The 26519-nt window shown below is 40.9% G+C and overlaps 1 protein-coding gene across 1 annotated transcript in view; it reads left to right on the top strand.

Moving 5' to 3' along the window:
• Positions 1-26519, top strand: part of pard3ba (par-3 family cell polarity regulator beta a) — a 198092-nt gene that overhangs the window by 23130 nt on the left and 148443 nt on the right. Inside the window, 2 exon segments of the mRNA XM_042513093.1 lie at positions 11797-11971; positions 21727-21833. Of these exon segments, the coding sequence (XP_042369027.1) occupies positions 11797-11971; positions 21727-21833 (282 nt within the window).

The following is a 26519-nucleotide window of genomic DNA, read 5'->3' on the forward strand; positions in this document are numbered from 1 at the left end:
CTGATTAAGTCTTATCTTCATCTTTATCTTGCAGGACATATCTTACCAAGTTGCTCATTGCCTTTTTTCCCATGTTTTTTTAGAGAAATCAAACCAATGTGCTCAGATGTCAAAAGTTTAAAAACTTGTGAAAGGCATATGGGTGCAGCATAAAAAAAAAGGTCGATCAAAGTTTCAAAAGGTTAAGACTTGTTTGGTGTATATGTGACATAGTGCGGTGGCATTTGTTATGGGCAGCAGAATCCTCTGCGTGTGTGGAAAGGACTGTAAATGGGCCTGGAAGTGTTGAAGAAACGTTCAAGCGCTTACTTTTCCAACATGGTAATTTTGTTATGGGTCCTAAAAAGTAATGAATAAGTTTTGAATTTTTTCCATAAACATGTGTGGGAACCCTGTTATTAATAATTGAATGAATAATAATGAAATGTACAGATTTCTCTTTAAACATCCTTAATTGTCACTTCAGAGCTTTGCTAGTGCAAAAAGAGAAGGCAGAAAGAAAGAGGTGACGTGTAGTATGAAGTGTCAGGGGAGGGCAGATGGAGAGAGGAGGAGGAGGAGGAGGAGGGAGGGAGCAGAGAGCCACAGGTGAGAGGGCACAAGCCTCGCAGCTCTGAGTTAATCACTCCTTCTATTTCTCTGTCAGATCCCGGGAGGAAGAAGGGAGGGAGGATGGAGGAGGTTGGAGGGAGCAGCTGGCCCTGCGACGGCCACAGGGAAAAGAAAGCTGATTATTAGGCTCTGGCTCTGACTTTTGGGGAAGAGAGCTGTGTGATTTCACTCCGTGTTTGTGTGTATATGAGAATGTTTATGAGAAGGAGGTTTCTGCGCGCCGAGGGAGCTCAAGCTCCATGTGTCAATGTGTCACAGATGCGGAACAGGACCAGTGTAACCACCGCTGATGTGTTTGCACGGTGGGAATGACGAACGAGCCGGTTTGATATTTGTGTTGCCGGCCTGAGAAATACGAGGCCTGGAGCTCCCCTGTCACCCACATCCCTCACTCCTTCGCCCCCGTCTCTCCCCCCTCATCTCCCCTCCTCCTCACCCCTCCTCTCTCTCGGCCTCTCGGGCATGTGTGATTTATGAAGAGTTTACCCTCTCCCTTTATGAGTGTGCATAAATAATAATGTGGCCTTTCACAGTGCATAGCGGGCACTGCAGTACCTCAGCTGGTGGCTCGCGTTCTGTGTGTGTTTATGTGTTTGTGAACTCTGAGTTAGTGCACATGTGCTCCATCACTGGGGCTGATGCGACAGATGTGAGTGTGTGGAGACGCAGAGAGAGAGAACTTTTTGGCAGCGTGCCTGAACAATAAGCTGTGGGGTCGGTAGATCTTTCTTCTCTCCAAAGTTGTGCTTCGCTTTAAGGGATGTTTCGCAGATTTTCAACCAGCTTTAAATCAAAATAGTGTGGTTAGTTTGTTTAGATGAACTGTGGTAAACTTCCTCCATCTAACCAGTGATATCCCTTCTCCCCTCACAGCCAAACTCCTCTTAAGTGATTTATGTCACTTGGCGGAGTTTCACTGACTCTCAGGGCCGTTGCTCGAACTACAGGCTGTACTTCTGCATTTTGGGAAAATCTGGATTTGTACCCATAAATTAAGTTTAATTTAAAACTTAGATATATTAATAGTTCATCATAGATTACTGAATATTTGAGCTAGAAAAACCACAATGCCGTTTATTTAAAATGAACTGTGTTCTTATGTATGTAATTGATGCGCAACCTGTTAAATGTCATTCTGCACTGACTTGTGAACGCAGGTCTCATTTCTGTAGCCTACAGAACAGGTGTGTATTTTTTTAAGCAGAGTGGGGAGCCATGTCTCGTACACTCCTGAAACAGCGTCATGAGCATTGTCTAGAATGTCTATGATTGGCAGCGTTGACGGATCTGACGTAATTTAGCCGTAGTCTACGTAATATTTTGCCACACAACTGGGTTGTGAGCTGCCATTTTACCATGAAAAGTAAGTAAGTAAGTAAGTAAGTAACTCCTGCTTATGATAATCTTCTGTGTATGAACATCGATAACATCAATAATATATTGAAAATTTTTAACCAACTAGCATCAGCCCACTAACAGGCAACTGCTTATATAGTTTCAGCTGGAACTGTGTTTAAGCAGTTATTTCAATATGTCCCTTCAGTTCATAAACTTTTTAAATTCAGTAAATAGATAAAATAATTCACAAAATATCGATAAAATAACTGTTCTTAAACCTGTTTTCCTTATCAGCCAAAAATATACAAATATACATATTTCTAATTTTCAACCCACGAAAAAGAAGCTAAATGGCCTTGTTAATTTACTGGGTTAGATTTGAAAATATGTGGTCTCTACTAACTGTATTTCCCTGTGTTCTCTCTCTACTAAGAAGCAGGTGTCTCATTTTTTGGAGGCAGAACACTAAATTGGCAAAATATAATGATAAAATTGACTAAAAATCATCACCAAAAAAAAACAGTCTATCAGCTAATGGCCAGTATATTTGCCCAATCACCCAACCCTAACATAAAAGCAATTTGGCTTTGCAAATACTGTACAGTCTCCATCCCAGCTTCTCCTAGATGATTTCCTGTTATATTGTGTCAGTATCATATTGTACTGTGTATTGTATCTATTGAGAGATGAGTTTTAGTGAGGATCTGTTGTGTCAGGAAGAAATGTGATTTCCTGTCTATGTGAAATATGTTAAATATGATGAACTTTATTTGATTCATTATGTGTTGAGTTGGAGACATTGGGACAGCCCTTGCTATTTTTACTGCATGGAAGCAGTGTGAGATCTGGGTCATCATTTGCTAAATTTGCATTAAAGCAAATGCTCTGACCGCTGCAGCAACAGTCTGAGGAATTTACTTTGGTGTGTTAGTGTTTAGGTTGGGCTGTCAGAAGCATCAAAGAGACGTTATGTTCAATGTGGAAGCACATTTGAAACTGCTGGCATCTCTTCAAACAGCGAGAAGGAAACATTTAGAGGTTCAAGTAGGGATGTCTCTGTATATGATTCATTATTTTGAAGGAGTCCCTCACCGCATGCTTGACAAGTTTGATTCTGCATCTGTGTGTGTGCTTCAGTTCATGAGTGGGAGACAGTGGGTCTTTGTGGTTGCTTCTCTAATCTTGTGTGCGTGTGTATGTGTGTGTGCAGGCCCGGAGCCAGCTGTGTGTGTTCCTCAAAGGTAATACCCCACATCTGGTAGTGTGTTGTATAGATGCAGGCAGGAATAGGAGCAGGATAAGCCCTGCTCTCACTGGTAATACAACCAATTTTCTACTTGTTTAAATAGCACAGGACAAGCATTCCTCTGATGGCCCCCGTGGTGCCCTGGAAACATGTGTATGTGTGTAAATGTGTGTGTTCGTTTACAATATGTGTCCTTGAACATGGATTAGTCTCTGAAACATGCTTGAGTGCGTGTCAGTGTATGTGTGTGTGGGATTTGCCTGCAGACTAATTTGTGCTGTACTGAGTAGGTGGGACCAAGTCATTGTTTTGCAAGGCACAAGTAAGTCTCAAGTGTTTGCAATCAGGTCCCAAGTCAAGACTGTATACAATGATAAATGTAGCTATCTTGCCACCCCCTGCTGGTTTGTGGACTCCCATTTTAAGCCTTTGTTTTGGCATTTTGGCAGAAGTGATCTTTGTTTTCTGGAGCCAGTGGTGCTTGGACAAGAGGGTGGAGTTGTAGAGGAGCGAGGGGTGGACCTGACTCACAGACTGAGAACAGTTTTTTTGTACCGGGCTGTAAACATGTGACTTACTGCTGTAAAACTGACTATTTTAACATTTTATCATTTGACTCACCAGCCTTAAGTAACCATTAGACAAACTGTTGGTTTTGACACTTCCGCAAATTCAATAAAAAGAGGTCAGACTGACAAGTCCTGAGAAAAAGCTCAGGTCCCTAAACTTTGAGTTTCAAGTGCTAAACAAGACATAATGCACTCTTTCGTAAAAGTACATGAAATTTACAAAAAACACAACTGCTTTTTAAAATATGTACTTATTAAAACAAGTTTGTTAAAAAGTTACTTATATTGAGCTAACGTTAACTAGCGAATAGAGCAACGTTAAATCTCAGTTGTTCTCTTTTGCAACTTTATTGGAGTGTGTGTGTGTGTGTGTGTGTGTGTGTGTGTGTGTGTGTGTGTGTGTGTGTGGTAGCTGATGATGACGATAGCAGCAAATGATGACGATAGCAGCAAACTTTCGTCGTTCTTTTATATGCATGTCCTTTTGTATCACTCTGTTTTCCCTCTCATTGTGAGGTTTTTGCGGGTCCATGAACAGGTGGAGCTCGCCATGACTTCTTTTTGTGACTTGCAGGATGGATAATTTATCTGTGGATCTTTTCAGAGCTGATCAGATCACAGCTGCTGCAAGTTAATGCAAATTTTTAGATCCAGGAAAATGAATGGTTAAGTTTCACATCTGCCCAGAGTGCGCTCTGCGCTGCATGAGTGTGGTGCAGTGAATAACCAAACGGTATATAAATTTCAACAGCGCTCTTAATAAACTTTCCAGCTTCAAAAGTTGAAAAACTATTTGTGCAAACAAATGTTTTTATCGTGCAGCAAATAAATGAATGTTAGGGAAAGTCTACTGCCGGGTTGGTTCAATAAAAATGGATATGAGGGATTAAGTGTCGACTTGCTGGGAATGATTACCATTAATTTTAGCTGATTCACAAAATGAATTGATTCATGGCACACTTTGTAAATAGAATATTTTTCAAGTATTTTCATGTCAGAGGGCTCAAGTCTAAATGAAGTCACGAGTCATTGATGCTTTTGTGTAAGTTGAGTTGCAGTTCTTTTTTGATTTTGTCAAGTGAAGTCTAAAGTCAAAAAATTTCTGACTTGAGTCCAAATCATGTGACTCATTATTGGAGGAGAAATCTACCCTAATTCACTTCAAACACGGAAAAAACAGCTGTGCGTTTGAATATCTAGCCAGCGGCTGCAACTTCAACATCACTTCATACTGAAGAGTATCACTAATTACAATTAACCACCAGTCGATTTAAAAACGGCAAATAACTGTTTACGCCTTGTTTCAAATTGATTGCTGTTTCTCACATGATGCCACGAATATCAAAAGCCACATTTTCGCTCAGTCAGGGTGAGACACTTCACCCCTCTGTACCTGCGCACTGTCAATATTCATCCCGCTTTACAAGCATGGAGAAAGCAATTCTATCCACATCTTATCTGCTCTTTGTTGAACATCTAATGCGTGCGTGGGGGGGATATTTCTGTCTGCTTGTCTTTCCAGCCTCTTCACACCTCAGCCGCTTGAAATTCAGAGAATGAAAAACAACAGCAGATGCACAAATGTTAGGAGCGGCACAGTATGGAGATAGTGTTTGTTTTTGTGCATACTTCCATCACTGCAGTTAAAAATCCTTTTAGCTATGATGCGTTCAGAAACGCCAAGTCAGATGGTAGGGTAGTGAAGGCTTTCATTTTCTGCAGTCAAGACACTGAGAGTGGGAGGTTTATTCTCTGTGATTCAGATTTTAGCGCTTGAAAAAGCACATGTCGAAAATAGTCTTTGTAAACCTGTACTTTAGTGAGGAAAGTGTGTGTGAGTCAGAAGTGTGTGTGTGTACTGTATATTTGAATGTGTGTGTGTGTATGAGAGATGATTGGGTTACCATACTACTGTCAGGACGCTGCGTACTCCTTCTGAATTATGCATCTCTCGTTCAAAGAAAGAATGAAGAATAGCGTTAGAGGGAGAAAACGGAGGGGGGGGGGTGCGGTCGTAAGATAAATGACAACAGCACAAAAGCAGAGCATCTCAATAGACTGGTACCACACACACACACACACACACACACAAACACACACACACAGAAATACACAGCAGTGCTAGACAGCGATGAGAGAGGAGAAGAAAAATGGGTTGATTAGTACCAGCGGATAAAATAGGGAAGTGTGTATGTTTGTTTGTGAGTATTGTGTGTGTGTTTTGCTGATGCTTATGTAAAGACCAGAGACTTGAGTGGTACCATCATGCAGTGACATTTGACTAAAGCAAGGGGGCACTGTTCCTCCTCTAACTGTGATAAAATGTGTGTGTGCGTCTCCACACTTGTCTAAATCATTTGTTTTTGTGGTGTGTATTTTTAAATAATGACATTATACAGTGCGTGAAGAGCCCTGATTGCATAGTATTGCCAGTGTATCCCATACAGGACATGCTGCATTTGGATAATTAATTCTTAGCAAGTGCATTAATTATTAAAGACACTCAACTGTTCCATCTGTGAGTTGCAACATGTAAACACCAGCTACTGTTTACAGCAGCTGGGATCATTTCATATACCAGCTATAAAAAATTCAAAAACTGTAACCGCGATGCATGCAGTCTCTGCATTTGATTGGCTCTAACTGTCTGTGTGAAAGCACTCGCACTAATTCTAAGAATATGTAAGTTTATTGATTGCAGTTCAGAAATCCTTTTTTCTCTTACCCTCTCGTGACGAGGAGGTCAGAGGTCACGTTTGGCTACAGCAGGGCAAACCTGGATGCTGATGGGAGTCAGTGCCCTGCACAAGGTCACTTCAGCAGGGTGGAAGGTTTCTCTGGCTTCACATCACCCTGCTGCCTGTAAAAAGCATTTGTAATAATCACAATATCTTGCTTTACTATCAGGATAAAAATTGTTTTTGTTATGAGGATACTTGTTTCAACCACATCCCTGGTCTTCCTCAGAGGACTGAGTTTGCTCCGTTGTCATGGCGGTGTTAAGGGATGTTCCCCTAAGAATTAATTAAACACCTGGAACAACATTATAGTATCAGCCAGGGACTACTTTATCTCAAACATAATAGTTTGGGATATGTCTCTTCGGTGTTTTGAAGCTATAGAGCCTCAGCTGTGGCATTCAGCAGGTCAACTGGGTCGTCCACTGTTGGACTTTTTCACACAAGACCCTTTAACTCATCACAGTAGGAGAAGCACAGGTGTAAATGACAAAAGTAATAATGGCTGAATTCCATTTAGCTGCTTTGAGCTAGCTGTCACTCTCACTAGCATGCTTGATCATAACAGAGCCATTGTTGTGTCTGGTCCAACCGTCATTATTTCCAGTCAGAGGCTTGTTATGTTAGCGATAAAGGAAAGGCAGGCCCCTTATACCTGGGAGTGGCCACGTTTGAGAGATTTCTGGGAAATTGTAGAGAAATTGGGGATTCAAAACGTCTGGATGATGCGCTCAACTTTTGAAGAGTTATGCTATGCAATAACACCTCTTGTACCGTCTGCTGCATCATAAGGGACCCAGTTCCTACCAACAAGTGCAAAGCCATAGCATCACCTGTCCTATAAAAGTGAAAAAAAAAGTGTTTCCATTGCAGTTGTGCGGAATGTGACTTTTTTGAATCACCTGAAATACCACCTCATGCTAGTGTAAAAACTTGCAAAAAAAGTTTTAGAAATTGACGTTTCCATGAGGTGTATTTTATATTAGCAATTCGAGGGTTATTGGAAAGCTGTCTTATGATACTTCTCTCTGTTCTCTCAACCTAAGTATACTAACTGCATTATATTTACTCCCATTCTCAGAGGGTCTGCCAGTGTAGGTAAAACAGCATCAAGATAATCAAGATAAAGCAAAAACAGTCATTTCTAGTCATGCTATAGGATAAGTGCGGGTGGGTGTATACTTACCTTTCTATGAAATTGAGTAAAATAAGTTCATTTGTCTCGGCCGTATACATTCCAGCATTTTGTAACTCTGTGCCCGAGGCGGTGCATTAGCACAAGAATCCACACAGACAGTGTTTATCTCTCTCCCTGCTTCATGCATGTTATTGTAAATGGCTTTCATGTATGTCATGATCGCTTTGGCACACACACACACACACACACACACACACACACACACACACACACACACACAGTCTTCCCTTCTAGTCTGGTCACATTGGATACACACACTGCATTGCGATTTACAGACGATCATAACATGACAATATAAAGGGTTCAACCATTTGTATTTTGCACGGGTTTCGGTGTGTGTTTGCAAGCGTGTGTGTTTGTGTGTGTTATGGAAATGAGACAAAGGGGTCACATTATTCAGCAGTAGTTGACATGCAGGCTCCCCAGGTCCATATCAATATCCCCCCACAGACGCTGCAGGAAAAATAAGGCGATTTGTTTCCTAGAATACTAATCACAGTCAGGGGGGACAGAGAGAAACCTACGTGTTAAGTAAACACACTGTGAGCCATTCAAGGTGTTTTTCTTCATCCTGGGGCACAGGGTCCTCCAGAAGAGCATGTTGGTGCTGTGTTTGAAGGACTGAATTTCAACCACTGTAAAATAAGCTTTTCCCAAGTTTCCTCTCCGACTGTAGTATATCACAGTATTTATTATCGCAGTCTCGTCTGGCTGATAGCTTGAATATAATCTCTAATGAGGTTTCCAAAGCCAGCTTCTTTAGAAGTACATTAATCAAAACTGTTCTGTAACAGCAGAGAGCAAATCTTAGAATTATTAAAGGGTCAGTTCACTCAAACTACAGCAAAACAAAACAAAAATAGACGGCATTCTCTCTCTTAGCTTTAGTGATATCTGATCACAGACTTTTTTGATGCATTCGTGCCGGTCACCAGGTGGCTGGAGACATTATGTTTTCAGGTTGTCTATCCTTCTGTCCCATTGTCATGAATGTAATATATTGAGACTGCCTAAAGGAAATTCTCTCAAATTCGGCATAAACATCCACTTGGACTCAAGAATAAACTTATAGAATTTAGTCGTCATAGGTAATGATCAATGTGACCTCATGTCTGTCTCATTATCGTGAGCACTATATGTTGGGAATGCCTTAGGGAAATACACTAAAATTTGGAACAAACACCCACTTAGAAACAAGGTTGAACTGATTAGATTTTGGTGTTCAAAGGTCAGTGTGATATCACATCCATCCCATTGTTTGGATCTTGATACTTTATGAATGCCTTGAGGGTATGTCTTCAAATTTTGCACAGATGTCCACTAGGACTCAACAATGAACTGAGTTTGGTTGTCAAACAGCACTGTGACCTTGCATCTGTGTGATTCTTTGACTGTGATATCTCAGGAATTTTTAGGGACATTTTTTAAATTTGGCACAAAAGTCAATTCGGTCTCACAGGTGAACTGATCAGAATTTGGTGGTTAAAGGTCACTGCAGCCTCAGTTCCACCTCATTTTCTTATAGTGATATCTGAGGTACACCTCTAGGGACTGTCATCAAAAATTCAATGTCTGCTTGCACTGTAAGATGACCAAAATATGCTTTTGGCAATAACTAGAGAATTCATACACTATTAATGACAAAACTTCACACAAATGCATATCCAGAAGGTCAAACTTCAACTTCACTTCACTTCACTTCACTTCACTTCACAACTTCACTCTTATATCAAAGTATTTTCTGGCAGTTATTTAACGTCATAACTCAGTAACAGAAGGGAAGACATTCGGTCAGATAATGAATTGGTGATACTAATTTTGAAACTGTGCTGATTGTATAGCTCTTCTGTGCTTCTGGGTTAAAGATGTGTCTGAAGCATTTATGTTTAAAAATGTGTAGCTTCTTTACAGCGACATCCATATTTGAAGCAGTGTCTACTGTCATGGCTTCATATGAGTCTGGACAGACGTGTGTAAACTGCAATTTGACTGGATGGCAGAGGCATGAAGCGGTGAGGCTGTTCTTCTGTTTTTTCTTTGAACCACTTGTAAGCTTTCATTTTCTTCTTTTGTGGAGTTGTACTGGCTGCTTTTGATTCAAACTACAGCTTGTCAGAAAGTGACAGTTAGCTCAATCAGTGAAGATTTGCCATCAGCCTTTTATCACACTGACACACTTTTTCTCACCTCATTTTGACCCTCGTCAAAACCCATCAGCTGTCAGCTGTGTTGGCACTGTTATGCCACATGGGCATTGGTCAATTTAAAAATTACAACATTAAATATTGCATTTAATGAGTTACTAAATTGTATTTTTTATTTGTTAGATATTTGTCTTGAAAGATTTCAGATTGAATAGAATTTTCTGTGAGAATACTTCTCCAAGGTGTAAATGCAAAGTATATTGATCGGATGTCCACAAAACTGGATGGGGTCAAGTTAAACGTGATGAGTTTCAAAGAAGGTGATCAATGCAGTCCTCAAGTCCTCATCTCGACTAAAATACAGTGCCTCTAACAGTCCATTTTTCAATACTCCAGCTTGTTCCAAATGAAGCAATGCATGATTCATTTTGTTGATACTTTGTGTTTGATTGAGTGATGAGTGGAAGCAGCAGGGCGGCCTTCATCTGCATCACTCCCTGCCTGTGTCAGCCATAAAAAATAAACTCCCGGAAAGCAAATCATCATCACCCCTCCACACATTAAAAGAAGTTGTTGTTGTTGTTCGAAACGAATAAATGGTTTTTGAGGGGAGCTCATCACTGTGTCTCCATACGTGCTCACCGGCGCGTGCGTGGGCACATCACATTACGCTCCGAGACTTCTGCTTTGATTGATGCTGTCAGCGAGTTTGGAGAAAGAGACAGAGGCTCGGGAGGGAAGGAGATAAGGAGAGAAAGAGGAAAGCAGATAAAGGAGAGAGAAAGAGCTCAAGAAGCATCCATCAAGCAACCAATCAGATTGTTTTCCTGGCGTTTGGTCTTTTCTTTTCTCTCTTCTGTGCATCTGCCAGCCCCTCAATTCCTCATCTTTTCTTTCACTCACACTCTCTCTCTCTCTCTCACACACACACACACACACACACACACACACACACACACACAGCAGCGAATCTCCTTTGCATGGCCAAGTGTCATGAGGATATTGAATCACGGGAGGTTGAGGTGAGAGGCGGCACCACAGCGTGATGGATGGTACATATTTCGCCGCCTCCTCCATGCTTATTGTTTACACACACACTTAAACGCACACACACACACAGCCTTGGTGCTCCTTTGTTGTTAATTGACGTCCTCCACTCATCTGTTGTTTTATTTCCATCCCTCGTTCCATCGCGGTTATTGCTTTTCATTAAGTGGTCATTTCCTCCGCCAGCACCGTCTAATGAGAGCGTCACGCCGCCACGCGCCCATTTATCAAACAACGTAGCGGCGATGGCACGGCCCTGCAACACACACACATTCCCCTTCGCTCTATCTGCCATCATGTCCCTGTCTCAATTAGGATTGTTTGTCGTCCCTCTGCCCTCCATCCCCTGTTCATTTGGCGCCCCCGTCTCTTCCCGCCATCTCATTGTGGCAGCCGTGTCATTGTGTTTGACAGCTTCTCATTCTCGTGTCAGATCTCATTTGAGTGCTAATTTCATACATACACACCTCGCCTCGCCTCGTGTGTTAACTCCTCTGAACTGGCTTCTGTTGGTCAGATTTTTTTTTTTTTTTTTTTTCGAAACAAAGAAAGTTATCGTCTCGCTGAAGTGCTGGCGAGCTCTGCACTGTAAGAGGTTTGAGAGTGAATGAGCTGTGAATCCAGTGCTGTTTGCTCGCCTCACACACACACACACATCTGCACACTTGGCAGAACGGAGCAGGTTGCATTCCCTCTGTTGGCAAGATAAATCACATAAAAGCCTCTCTGTGATCATGGCACAGTGGAGACGCGATATAACCTGTCTGCCTGTTTCCAGCGCGTTCATGTGCCAGAAATCTCATTGTTTAGACTGTCATCTTGTGGAAAGCTTGTTCATTTATGCACATTATGTTTAATATCTTTGAATATTTAGGCACAGTTTGACTCTTTGTGTCTCTTCCAGCTGGTGGCTGTGTTTGAAACCCAGCGCGACAGGACAGACAGTCCGAGAGAGACCATGTCCAACGGCTATTCCAGTGCCGCCCCCAGCCCTGAACCCCTCCACTACTATTCCCACCTGCAGTACCATGAGCCAAGCCAAGGGGAGATTGAAGTCAACGAAGCCATTCTCAAAGGAAGTATGTCACATCTGCTCTACTGTTTTCTTGTGCATTTGCTTTTTTAAATTTTGTTTCAGTTTTTAATTGAAGATATTTCTGCAGAAATCTCAAACACCTGACGAACTAAAGCAATGCGCAATCAACACTTCACATTTTGTGCATGTGAGAAAGTGTATCGTGCTGAGACAGCCGGAGGTCTGTGTTTGTCTGTGTGCGTGTGTGCCGGCGTGTAAAGGAGAAAGTCACAAAGTACGTTATGGAACAGCTGTAAGCTGAACCTACTGTGTAAAGAGAGATTTTTGCCTGTAACTTGATTGCGTGTGAAAACAGATGCAGTGTTGACGCAGCGTTCTCTCCTGTCGTCCTCACTTAATGTTCGTTACTTAGTTTATTCTTGTTTTCACATGTCGCTCAGACTGAGAGTCACAAATGGAGTGCTTCAAGGTGTTTTTTAATATATCTTATAATAAGCACTGAAAAGTGTTTAACTAAAATGTGCATGACGAATGTTACACATCTGAGAGAGACTTACCTCAGTGCTCCTATTCACCTCTCTCCTGCCTCTGCTATATATTAAGCAGTGCAGTCACATTTCAGTAAGGTGAAGTCTGTTTCGGTCTTTGGCTGAACATGGTAAACATGATTTTAATAAGAGCCATGCTGCTCCTTCTTTTGTCTTTATCATGCATATATTGACAGATATGAGAGAATAGCAGAGTGAAGTCACGTTACTTCTGTGTGTGTCGTAATCTGCGCTTCTCCATGGTTTGTCATGGTAAACTGGTCCGCTGCACCTGCATGTTAGTGCATGTGTCTCCACTGGCTAGCTCATTACAGCTGCTTTGCCAAGTGCAACGGCCCGGACAGGTTGAGTTGTCGTTGAGTGTTTGTCACCATAGTTTTTGTGTCGCGTTCTGCACCTTTGGTACTAGTCAGCCTTTGTGGGCTGTTTTTTGTTTGGGTTGTTAAGGCTTGAAGAGGGTGGAGCTGGTCAGTGAGTGAAATCACTTTGATTGATTGTAAGTTCAACGCACAAGATGAGAAATGAAAGTGAGAAAAGCAAACAAAGGACTAAAGTCGAGGGCGTAAGATTGAAAGGATTGATTCTTATATTGGGTAAAATTATGTTTTTAACCATTAACCATTCATAATTGTTTGGGTTATTGTTCGCTAGGGCATGTTGTATATAATTTGTTCATTCAACGTTGAGTTGTGTTATTAATGTGCTAAGTGGCTAACTAGTGTCTTGAATCCATACTGTTAGTCCTCCAGTTTCCCCTTTTGAGTGACGAATACAGATGGCCGCTGTCTGCTGGTATCGGAGAGTTATTTTCTCTCACACAGGTGCATAATATATGTACTAGCTGGCATTGGCTGTAGTCTTCGTGGTGTGTTCAAGTACAACTTTTTAGCAGAGACGCAACACAAAAATCTGCCACTATTTTTTTTTGTAGTTGTCACTTTGGTTTGCCTGGGTCTTAAAGATTCAAAATATCATCACATGGATGTCACTCCCCTTGCTGGATGACAAAGAGAGACTCAAATAGCTGTGGGATTTATAAATTATGTCCAACCCTAAAAGCTGATTTACTGTGTAGACTCATACCATAATGACTAACTACTGTTCCCCTGTATGTAAAGTAATCAGAATTTATAGAGTTTTTAAAGAACTGCAGTGATTAATGATGTTACCTTCTTTGTCTACATAAGTTCTGCAGGCAAACTAAGTTAAAAAAAGAGATGTTAACAGTTAACCATCAGTTGTTTAAAAATGAGCTGGTTAGTGGTTTATGCAAGTTTTTTTTTTTTTTACACTAAAATCAGCTGAATTTGAAATCTTGAGGCAGATACAAAAAGATAAGTGAGAATGACACTTTGACAAACAGTGTATGTGCACATGATGTTATAAAACGAGCAAGGAATGACATTTTTACTTTTTATTTTTTTGCAGTCAGGAGATAAAGTGAACAAGTTACTGGGTCATGGTGCATCTCCAGTGGGAAACATCATCACAAGACTAGTCAGTCAGGAGCCTAAGGGAGCCTCTGGGGAAATATCTACTCTGTCTGGGTGACAGTCTGTTCTGGCTATAGATACCACTTACTGTAAATAATGTAGAGCATAATTTTGTCTCTACATGTCAGTTTTTTCTATTTCAGTTTATTGCATTGATTAATTCTATAATGAAGAGACAAGATAAAGGACAAGTAAAAGGATTAAATGAGCCTGGGTGGGTCTGTCTAATCACTGGGCCACCCAGTCAGCCCTTTATTTTCCTCTCTCCATCTGTTGGCTGTAGAAAAACAGTATGACTCCACCGTACACACATACACACACCTGCCCTTTGCCATCTCTCTCACTCTGCCCACAGTCGCCCTATGCCCCATTATCTGTCCCCTCTGCACTCCACCCAGTCATATCTTGCCTACTCTACTATTCAGCTTCAACCACCTGCCATCCAGCTCGCCACCCGGCCCTCTAGACCCTGACCCATCACCCCCACCCCCACACCACACCTCCCCGTCTCAGTATGGCTTCCAGCTCTAACTAGATTAGCACTGTAGCCTGTTAGCATGCCCAGGGTCCAGCCGAGCGTGAATGGACTAATTCCAGCCCTCCATCCTGTCTTTAACCCAGTGGGACCTCCTTCCTGCCTGCACCCCTCCCCAGCCCTGTTGAACCCTGACTAACTTAGTTATGATGTGACCCTGTGACGCCCCTCTATAGAGCCAGACTCATGCAATAAGGCAGCTTTTGTCATTCAGACATGCATGCACACACACACACGATTTGACAAAAGGACCCCGGCATGCAAGTTAAACAACCCAAAACGGGTCACCCATCCACTGCAGGGAAGGTCTCAGGGGAGTGTGTGCATATGTGTTTGCTGCAAGAGGAGTGATTGTTAACTAGCGGTTTTATCAAATGCATCGTAAATCAATTCAATAAAATCAGTTTTTGAGACTGATAAAGGGATGAAAGTAGTCAGGTAGACGTCAATTATGAATGTCAGTTTTGCTTAATTTTGTTTTCAATAGCCATTTGGTGCGCATTTACTGGTAACAAACCAGTAAGCTTTGTAAGAAAAAAAAGTGAAATGATGTAAACCGCAAGTGGGGCTTCTCTTTTAGTCTGCCGCTCCATTGACCCATAGACCAACATGAGTAACCAGTCAAACATACTCTCTGCGGTTAACTCATTAAGGGTTAACCATTTACATTTCCAATTTAAATATTTTTTAATCTGCATATTTATATTTTAAAAACGTCCTTACTGTTTCTTGTGCTAGCAGGTTCTCCTCTGTCCATCGGGGAAAACTGCCTGTAAATTTCCTTTGAAATCAGATGTGTGCTCCTCATAGCTTCAAATCTTTTTTGACTAATAACAAATTAAGACCTGCTCCTGATGCTCCTTGACATTTTATACTTCCTGTTTACATCACTGAAATCATTATGTGACCTCCACACTCATTCCTCACAAATGAATTTTAGGGAAAAAAAGCAATAAGAATAACAAAATACATTAACTTTTTAAAGTTTTCTTTACCTGGCCTACCAATGATGATTTTTTGGGACATTTCTGAAACACAGAATGTACCCACAACAAAATATACTCTCCTCCATTCATATGCAGACATCTGTTCAGAAACAATATTACTATACAGTTTCTGTAAAATCTGTTCTTAAACATATATAGTAACACTGATATGCCTAACCAATCAAAATGATACGGCATATTAAGTTAAGACATGTAGGGACTATTCTATTAGCCTCAAAATTAAGGGAGGGCAAACCATTCAAAGAGTTAAACAAGTTAAGATAAAAGAAAAAAGAGGCTGTCACGAACAGCATGTAAACACTTTAAAGTGGCAGTCAAATTAAAGTCAACACTAGTGAGTGAACACACACTGATAGCTGCACTACTGCCAAAAAAATGTTAGTTAACGATATGCAGCTGTGGCTACAACAGCCGTGCAGATATAACCCATTTATCAACAAATCATGTAAACCGGGGTTGCCAAACCATGTGAACACTTTAATCACACTATCACCTTAATCTAATTACTCTCAATAATCTGGTTATAGTGTGCATGTAATCGTGCTGAGTGGTGGTGGACAGGACGAGACGTAATTCAGTAATCAGTCAGGCATCAAAGTGTTTGTGTGTCAGGTTGGACTGCTTGTTTGAACAGGGTGATTGGACTTCACACTGCCCCAGTGGGATGATTAGACCTGCATTGATCCGCTGCTACACGGACACACACACACACTTCTAGGAAGAGAGTCCTTATCGCATCATCCCATGAGCAGCCTGAGCTGGGCTGCTCTATCGATTGGGAGAGAAACAAGACCACCCTGGCCTGAGGCATGAAAACACATGCACACAAATTTAGTACACACAGAAGCACTACTGTTTGTGATAAATGTGCAAAAATACGCACACACAAAGGCACACACAGTGATTAATGTGTACCCTGACACACAGAGCCAGAAAGAAACATGATGCATCCTTGTTTTCATCCTGCCCCGGCAGTGAACTAGCACCGCAGAACTTTCACAGAACTGAAAACAAGAAGAAATTCTTAAAATAAACCTCAGTGTTCCCAGAATTGCATAAGCAGCCTAGTTAGGCAGGGAGTTGCAGATGGAGAGTGAGAGGAAGATGTAAACACAGAACTGGCAAAGTTCACAAGGCCTCTTTAGGGTCTCTCCAATTACACAAGTCTCAACGGAAAGATAAGGGAGGAACATAACTTGGGTGTGTTTCAGTGTGTTACTGTTTCTTTCCCCGGCCTTGAAGTGGTCACCGAGATGAGTTTGGTGTGTGACGTGTGTTTAAAGTTGCAGGGTACCTTGTGGTTGTGGCTGCACAGTTGGCATCAAATTAGCAAACCGAAAATACACACAGAGTTATAGTGCTTCCACCTCCTCTCCTCCTTTTTGGTAGGAGACTGCATGTTTAAGTCAGAAAATGTCTGTGATCTTAAAATAAATGAAAAATCTGCTAACAATGCACACAGGGCATAAAACGTGCTGCTCTGGAGGGCTGCACACGCCACACTGCTGATTAAAGACCATGTCTCTCTCTGTATTTTCCACAGAATTCATTTTTATCATCTGATCAAATGCAAGACCTGTTTTAGATCAGAAACAATTCAGTCAAATAGTGCTATTAGATTCAGTAATGCATCATTTAAAGCAAATGATTTATTCACTTTAGATGTCTAATATTTCATTTTAAGGATACTTCGTCTGTGATAGAAATGCTTCTAAAGCCTTGTTTTTTGACTTAAAAGATGCAAAACAAATACCCATCAAACACTAGAAGAATTTGCAATATCTTACAGTGTGTGACGAAAAACTCTAATTGTCTTTTGAAAGACTTGACTTCTTGCAGGGTCACGATTTCCAAGATAACTGGATTCCTTTTAACATTATTTTCTATCTTGCTCCTGGTGGAAGATATTACACCAAAGTCCGTTTAACACATGGGACGTTGTTCAGTTCCTTACAGTTCCTTACGTGTCTGCAAAAACACATAACTCTAGAAACACAAGATAATAGGCACCATATGTTCAGGGTATTCTCGTCAATTCTGCGTCAATATAATCCAACAAGATAAACTGTATTTATGTACAAACTTTACATTTTGAATTTTGTGGCATGAAAACCATAAATAAAAAGTAAACATAAGAAAAATGTCTAAACCTTCTGTTGCTGCCCTTAAAGGTTAAAAGCAGCCCTTTACTCATTTAAATAGTTGAAATAAAAACTAGTCATGTTCACATGTTAGAGAGACAGCGGCAAGTGCTCAGTACGTTGAATGAATTCTGACATTGAAAATAGTACCCAAGTACTCAAGTACTCATGCTCATACCCAGTCCAAAATATGTCTTGTGAGATTGTGGTGCAGTGCATAACTGAATGGTAAATATATTCCAACAGCGCTTCAAATGAACAGTCCGGCTGCAAATATATAAAATCAGTAAATGGAGACAGATGTAGTAATTGTGGGCTGCCACAAATAAATGAATTCGCCTTGTTGTGTAAATATGAGAGTGCCAAACTCCACGTTAAATCTCATTACACCCCCCACCCACCCACCAAAAAACCATACATTTTATGACTCGAGCATTTTAAAATGCTGTGATTGTGGAGAAACTACTGCACATAAGTAGTTCAGTTAGTCGAGGGTTTATTTGGATACGTGAAACTATTTTCAGGCATGTAAAAACGGTGAAACGGTGAATTCTGTGTATTAACCTGCCCAAAAAGCCTCTTTCCAGCAGCCCAGTCGCCTTTGATTAGTAATGGCTCTCAGCCAATCTTGTTTATAACGGACCAAACAGTGGCTGACCTAAGAGAGTTAAAACTGTCACTCTCATCAATATCTCTGACCCTCTGTGCCACTACTTGACCCCCCAGAGGTCAGCACAGGTCAGAGGTCAAATCCAGCAACCCACAGGTCCCCTCACATGACTGGACTCTGGGCTCTAAATGGTGGGAGGATTGATGGAGGCGGATTTGACTCCGCCGGATAAATGGAGGAGGATTTATGAGGCTGACCGCTGGGTAATGGACCCTGACTGTGACCATGGAGCGGCCTTGGTCACTTCACAAAGTTGCATCATTGACATTGTGGTGAAGTATGTGTGCTGTCATTACCTGAGGCCTATTTGTAGAGCTCATTCTGAAAATCCATTATGGCCACTTTGGAGATACGTTCATTAAAGTCCATCATTCAGTATCTTTAAAATCTACAGGCTCCAGTCTTAACAAGTGCTATTATTTAGTCCAGCTGGCCTTGCAGTAGTGAAGGGACTTTGTTACTTAATGTACTAAACCTGTTGTATCTGCAGTGTGATGTTATGTTGTGTAGCTCACTAAGGGTCAACCTCTTCACATATGATGGGTAAAAATCTTAACTTTTATCTGAAAAGACCTTGATTAATGTTAGTATTTATGGTCATGTGTATATTCTTATTTGCAGTCCCATGAAAGTACCATACAGGTGGGGACAAGAGGAAATTTAAAGAACCATCTATTAAGTTTTACCGCTTTCTATATATGGATACTCTGAACTTGTAAACATTTGCATGTGTTGGTGTGGAAAATTTAAAGAAGTAGAAGTAGCGCTTTCTGAGATTACTTGTTAAAATGAAGGCAGAGTGTTCAGACACAATGTTTAGCTTAAAATGCTTGAAAAGCTGGTAAAGTTGTCCCATAAACCCAACATGTCCTCATCACCTTGTCAGCTGTCATGGTTTCATGTGTCTGGACAGTCATGGATGTAAATTGCAACTTGACAGTTTGGCTGAAGGGAGACAGAAAAATCTAACCCTGATTAATTTACCCTAACCAAAGCCTAAACCTAACCAATGCAACTAATTAAGACAACAAGCACTGGCCAGTCAGGGGGAAAGTAAGGTTGGTCATGGCTTCATCGTCCTAGAAAAGGTTGCCGCTCACACTAAAGGTAAATATGTGTCCTAATAAGCTGCTCACGCAGTCATGTCGTTGATCTGAGAGGACGGTCTGCATAAACCCAGTAGCATCCAAAGAGATGATTCAAACAAAAGACTCTTAATAACACTGAAAACTGTCTGCATGGTTTGACCTATTTTAGATACTCACAGGATAAAAAGATAATAAGATGATATGTTGGAGCACTGTCTGATGCATTTTCTGTATTTTTCTGATGCCTTTTGATGCCAGCTCTGAGTAGATACCTTTATTTACCAGATGTTTCTGTGTTAAATCAAAGCACATTTCATTATTGCAAATTGTATTGTTCCCTGTGTAGTTTCTGCCTAACATTTCTACATGAAGTCTAGTTTTCTAAATCATATCAGACCACATTCTGTTGATTTTCACAGTAAAAGCAAAAAATCAGGAAGTGGATGCTTGAGGAAGAACTGCAGAATGCTTGAGTCGTAATTAAAAGAAACCAGTATTTTGATGGTTTTTGTGCTTTTCAACACCTTTGAATTCCTCTGCGTTACTAATAGCGAGTTAGCATTGTGCCTTTAACTGTTTGTAGAAGTAGAAAGAAAAGTGTGAAATGCAGACAGATGGAGGGTGAGACAGGAACAATAACTGATCACTTACGCTCATTAATAAAGATCATTAGTTGGACAAACTTGCCCTCGACATGTGAAGATTGTTGGAGCCATAATGAGTATTTGTATGTGTGTCCAGTATGGTTTGAATGGCCATTTTTCATCTGTTTACAATCATAAACCACACACACACTCAGAGACCCCTGCCCAATCCTTCTCTCCTACTTGTTCTCCTCCCCTGCTCTCTCTATTCTGACCACGTTAGACCAGGACCCTGTCAGTGACCCTCCAAAGAGAGATTGATTACAGGGAAGAAGAGAATTTTGTTTGCCTTCCCTTTCTGTGCGTCTCAGTTTTCGAGGTTTTCTTGGATGTCACTATCTCTCGCCTCTCCCCTTCCCTTTCTGTTTATCTCTGCCGTTTTCTCTCCCCTGTCTTTATTTTCTCCTCTGTCGAGTTAAATTCGAAAACACCCCGCTACGGGTTTTACATCCACAAATAACAGCGTGCTCCCGTCGGGGTGGATATTAAAAGCAAGAGGCAGCACAAAGGTCCAAATTAGATTCTTTTGAATTGTTTTATTGTGGATTCAGACCTGCCCATGTTACCTCTCCCTCTCACAGCTACTGTGGGCTGCTGGGAGGGTTGTGGCAAGTGTGTGTGCCTGTGAAAGTGTGTGTGTTTAGGTGCAACAGCTGGTCATATGAAAATGTGCACTGTGGCTGCAGGGCCTGGGTGTATAGCTGAAAGGAGTGATTGTTGGTCCACTCTGAGGGTTTGTCAGTCATCTTGAAATTAATTACAGCCATTAATTATACACTTTTGTTCCCCACAGTGGGATGGTTTTGTTTGTATTAGATGTTATTTTCTTGTTATTTCCTTTGTCCATTTTCCAGAATTTCCATTAGCTTTGCTTGAAGTTTCATCTATAAATGCCAACAGACGCCCTACATTTTTTTCAGTGCTTTGGTGTCAAATGCTGTTGGAGCGCTCAGAGAGCCTCAGGGGTCCGTCTAACCCTCTGAGCCTCGCCGATGCTCATTTCAACATGTTGCAGGCCAGCTGCTGGGTGGGGAAGTTGCCAAAAGAACACTCTCTTTTTCCTTCTTTTCTCACCTCCTTCTGCAACTATGCACCTCCTCTGAAGGTCCTTAGTGTGTTTAGAGTTTAAAAAAATCTCATGTGATTTCTTTGCAACAGTTTCTCAAATAATGTCTATACAGTAGTGGAATGTAACTAAGTACATTTACTCAAGTACTTAAGAATGAATTTGAGGTACTTTCTACTTTTACTCCACTACACTTCAGAGTGAAATATTGTACTTTTTACTTCACTACATTTATCTGAACACTTTAGTTGTTTTACAAATTGAGATTCTTGCACAAAGAAGAGTATATAAATGTGGTGTTTTGGTGGAAATTAAATCACCAAACATTTTATACAACTACATCTATCAAGATTAGAATCAGCTGATTGACAAAAAATGAATTGCCAACTATTTTGATTGACAGTCATTTTCATTGCAGAACTTTTACTTGTAGCAGAGTATTTTCACGGTGTGTTAGTACTTTACCTAAGTAAAGGATCTGAATACTTCTTTCACCACTGTATATAACACAGTGTGATGCCAGCAAATGATGCAGGCAATTCAACAACTGATACCTCTAGAATTGACTCTTTCTGTGTGTCTCTAACTCTGTCTTTCTCCACCCAGACACACCTCTGTTGGTGAGGAGCAGCAGTGACCCCGCCCTGGCCCCGTCACATGACATGGGAGCCACGCCCCCACCTGATGACCACAGCAACACGTCTCCTGAGCCGGTAAGCATAGTGCCACAGTGGCACAAAGTAGTTTAAAAGAGAAGGAAAAACGCTGTTTTATAGTAATTTTGGCTGGCTTGTATAATGACGACGTGAATGTTGAGGTTTCTCCATCTTTGAAATTAATAGGCACTGACAGTCCGCATTATGTCCTTAGGGGGCCTTTTGTTTACAGCTGCTCTGTTTATGATCGCCATTCATTCGTTCAGATTTTTATGCATGCTAGGATATTGTGGATGACACACTACATTAGCGGTCGATGGCTGTGGAGCTTCCAGCTGTCACACAGGGACTGGCGTGCACCTACCCAGGATTGTAAACACACGCCACCACAATGCAGAAATTAGGGGACAAAAAAGCTCCAACAACATAGCATTTGAAGTCTTGTGTGTGTTTTATCGTGGCATCATATGAGTAGAAGAATAATACAGCTGTTTTGTCTTTGAACCTTGTAAGTTGAAAGGGAGATGCATTTGTGAGGTTACTTATATAGCTGTTATGAGAGACAGAGCGCATTCTCTCCCCCCACCAGTGGGCAAAACAGTTCATCACTCTCCACTGACTTTGTTTTGTGTAAATGTGCCTCCTTGTCATTATCGTCGACTAGCAAATACTAGAACAATGCCTAAAAGTTGCTGTGGGTCGCAATGCACTACGAACAGTGTGAAGAACCTAGAACTAAGTTTTTAAACGCAGACAAACCAGAAAACTGAGCTTTTGAGCAGTAAGACATGAGACATCAGCGATTTGCTAATCTAGGCAGCCAAACTATAGATGTTGAAGCTAACAAAGCTATGCAAAACCAGATTATGATTGCTGTTAATTTGATAAAATGATGATTTTATCTTTTGATCTGATGAAATATTTGTGAATATTTACCTGCTGGCCGTTTAGTGAGAGCATTTCTCCAAGACAAGCATGGTAAAATGAGCAGCTTCTACTCCAGCTATTACAATCCAAGAAGCATGGCGATGGATGTTCAAAATGTTATCAGGTTTATTTCTAATGCAGCCATTGCACGAGCCGTCATTATTTCCAATCGAGGGCGACGTAGGCGTGTTTTGCGAGCGATGATGGAAAGGCAAGCCTCTTTTATATGGGAGTGGCCACATATGAGGGATTTTTGGGTGATATTACGTGATTTCACAGAGGAATTGTGGTTTCAAAACTTCAGACGATCCACTCAACTTCACCTCTTGTAGTGCCTGCTGCGTCATGTCAGTTCCGACTGACAAGCTCATAGCCATAGCATCATGTGACCTATAAAGGCCTAAAAAGTTTTTCCATTGCAGTTTTGCGACATGTCTTTTTCAGTTTGCCTGAAATACCACCTCATGCGAGTGTAGAAACATTTTTGGGATAAGTGGGAGGTTTTATTTTATATTCACGTTTCCATTAGGACATTTTTACATTCGCACCTTCAGTTTACGCAGTTTGTGGGTTAATGGAAACCTGCCGGAGTTTGTCAATAGACATGTCAGATAATCTTTTGACATGTGACAATTTTTTTCCTCACAACTGTGCAGGCCAGTTCTGTAGACTGTGCATGGAGCCTGTACATCACTGGCCTGAGCTGAAGAGGGGAGGTTTGTGTTAAACCAATGAAAAGAGAGCTTGATCGGTTGGTTCAGCTCAGAGAAAAAAGTTCCCCTCTGGTGTCTGAGTGTGTCTTAGTGTATTGTTCTTTATTTCAAGATATATATACATTAATTTTTTGGCTGTACTGCAGCGGGGTCAAGTTTGTAACTGAGTGAATTCTGTCACTTCTACTTCTCAAATAACAAGCCATTGTTTCATACACAGTCCAGCAGCATACTTGGTTTTGACATAGTTTTGTTAAAAACTAAGATTTAGTTTGATTAGTTGCCAGCCAGCTCAAGATATTAATAACATAAACCAGCCTGGTGGATAAATTGTATTCCTATCTTTGTTATTTGGAGAGCACATTGATTTATTCCTGCCTTTAATAGCTTTTTTAAAAGAAGAAAAGAATAGAGAAAGAGGCATAGTGTTTCTGCAAAAAAAGGACAAAACGTTCAATTTCCAGCAGCTCAACTCCTGCTGTTCAAACTAGTTGTTCAAAAGCAGCAATGTGTTTTAACCAAAGAAAGAGACAATGGAAAAGATATAAAAAATGTAATAGGAAAGTAAATAAATAACAGATGAACATATTCCATTTCCCTTTATTTCTCTGGTGTGTGCTGCTCTCTCATTGAAGACAGAGAAGTCAGTGAATATTCCTCTTGTGGTTCAGCTCCACGCCCGGGGCTGCACTTTGAAAGGGTCGGCTCTCTAAACAGGCCGCCATTAAGAACGACTTTGTGTGCTGTCTTTTCTCATCCCTCTGTGGATAAATGTGTATGTGTGGTGGGCAGGACGGAGGCTGTGTTAGGTCACAATGTGTATGAGGGGAACTCAGGTAAAGAGGGTCCCGTTGTTTACCCCTGCCGCGTTCGCCACAGCTGTGACTAAGCAGCGCCCAGGCATCAGCGGGCGGCAAGCACACACAATGACAAAGCCCATATTTCAGGCCTCGTACCCTTCAAACAGACCAGAGTGAACAGGCTCATTATAGATGATTGAAGATGTCCTTAAAACAAAAATATGACAGATGAAGCCCTGCGTCAAACCTCAGCAGCCTTATTTAAACCCACACAGTTTCTCACTAGCAGATGTTGTCATTGTTTCTGTCTCTTTACAATGTTTTAAGACAGTATAATCCTCAAATGACACAAGCACACGGAGGAAAACAAAGAATATGTGTTGCCTCTGTGTGTGTTGGTGTGTTTATGTGTGTGTGAGGCTGGGAGGCCGTCACAGCTTTTGGGCGTATTGAGTCCCGGGCCTGATGGACTTCCATAGATCAATACGCTATCACTTCATCCTCACTGTACCCCTTATCTCCACACACTCACTCACTCACACACACTTTCTCACACACACACACACACACACACACACACACACACACACACACACACACACACACACACACACACACTTGTGCCTCTTTTTGTCTATGAGCAGGTATTGAAAGCTAGATAAAGTGTAATTAAGGCTGATACAGTGATAAATACGCGCCCTGCCCCTTTAATTGATTTTACTGCCTGCTATGGCGAGGGCCAAGGTTGGCTCACTTGTCTCCGTCTTTGACTCCCATGTATTCTAAACACATAGTGCACTTTCTCTCTCTACCAAAAGAGCTAATGAAACTGGATAAAGACTGAGCAGTGCTAAAGTGCTTTAGACTTCCTGCCATGTCCGGGCCAATAAATGAGCAGGGTTCCTACAGTCATGAAAAACCTGGAAGTCACGGAGTCTGCAAATAGCAATGATCAGGCTTGAAAAAGTCTTGAAAAACTTAATATACTTTAAAGGTTTTGGAAAAGTCATGGAAATCCATTTCACAAACCTGTATAATAACACATAATGTGTACAAGGACCATTGGAAATTTGAAAATCCAATGATAATTCTGGTTGTGATAAATGTTGTCATTTTGAAGATTTTTGGAAAAATACGTGCAGGTTTGGAAGGCATGTTTTTAAGAAAAAAAATCTAAATATATTTCTTTCTTTTTTTTTAAAGACATGTTTTCGAACATGTTTCTTTTAAAAATAACTGGTATAATAAATACGAAATACAGACATTTAAGGTTATATGCCCCTCTCTGGAGCCAAAAAAAATATATAAGTCCCTCCCAGTACTTAAAAAATTAAATCAATAATTTAAATAAACGATTTACAGTCCTTAAGTTATATTTAAATATCCTATCTAATCCTGTTCTGAATTCATTATTTTTTAAATAATATTTGTTTTTAAAAAGCTGTTATATGAAAATAAAAAAGAACAGATGATGAGTATTGTTGATTGTTTTAAGGGACATATGGTCTTAAGTATTTGCCACGAAGTCATAGAATGGTCATGGAAATTCATTGGTAAAAATGTGTCTGAACCCTGAACAAGATGTTTAATGTCACCTATTAACAGCAGGAACGTCTGAATTCTTTTACTCTTCTCTCCTCCATCACTCTCCTTTTTCTGATCCGCTTTGTATTCCTTCTCTCTCTCTTCTTCTCTCTCTCACTCTGTCCCTCACATTTTGGCTGATTTTCAACACCTCGAGGTGCAGTGATGCAATACATGTTAACACAGCAGAAAGTCAGGCTTTTAGATGTTGCACACAATCCGGTGGTGAAGTTTCCTTCTGCAGTGATGTAAAAATCTGACACCTTAGCTAGCTAAACTAAATTCTGCTGTCTTTCTGTATCTGTGTGTCGTCTCTTGAGGGTTGTTTGTGTTTTCTTGAGTGAAAGAATGTGACCACGGCAGTCAGCTGACGTGATGGATACGACGAAGGTCAAGGAGCACTTGCTAGCACAGTGAAGCTGTGGTCATGCAGTGTATATTCATACAAACATTCTTTCTTACACACACACACACACACACACACACACACTATTTGTCAGCAGCCTGATACGTAGCAGATGTCGCAGTCTGACTCAAAGGGAAAACAAAGAAGAATGGACGGCACATGACTTTACATGAAAAATGTTTTTAACAAAATAAGTTAATGACATATTGACTTCATTAAGTATGTAAATCAGTTGGGGTAGGTGATATAGCAAATACACTCAGTTTACCGCGGCTTGTTCCACAAGGGACACATAAATATCTTAATATAATAC

Source organism: Plectropomus leopardus, chromosome 24 (assembly GCF_008729295.1).
Source record: "Plectropomus leopardus isolate mb chromosome 24, YSFRI_Pleo_2.0, whole genome shotgun sequence".
Taxonomy (NCBI): domain Eukaryota; kingdom Metazoa; phylum Chordata; class Actinopteri; order Perciformes; family Serranidae; genus Plectropomus; species Plectropomus leopardus.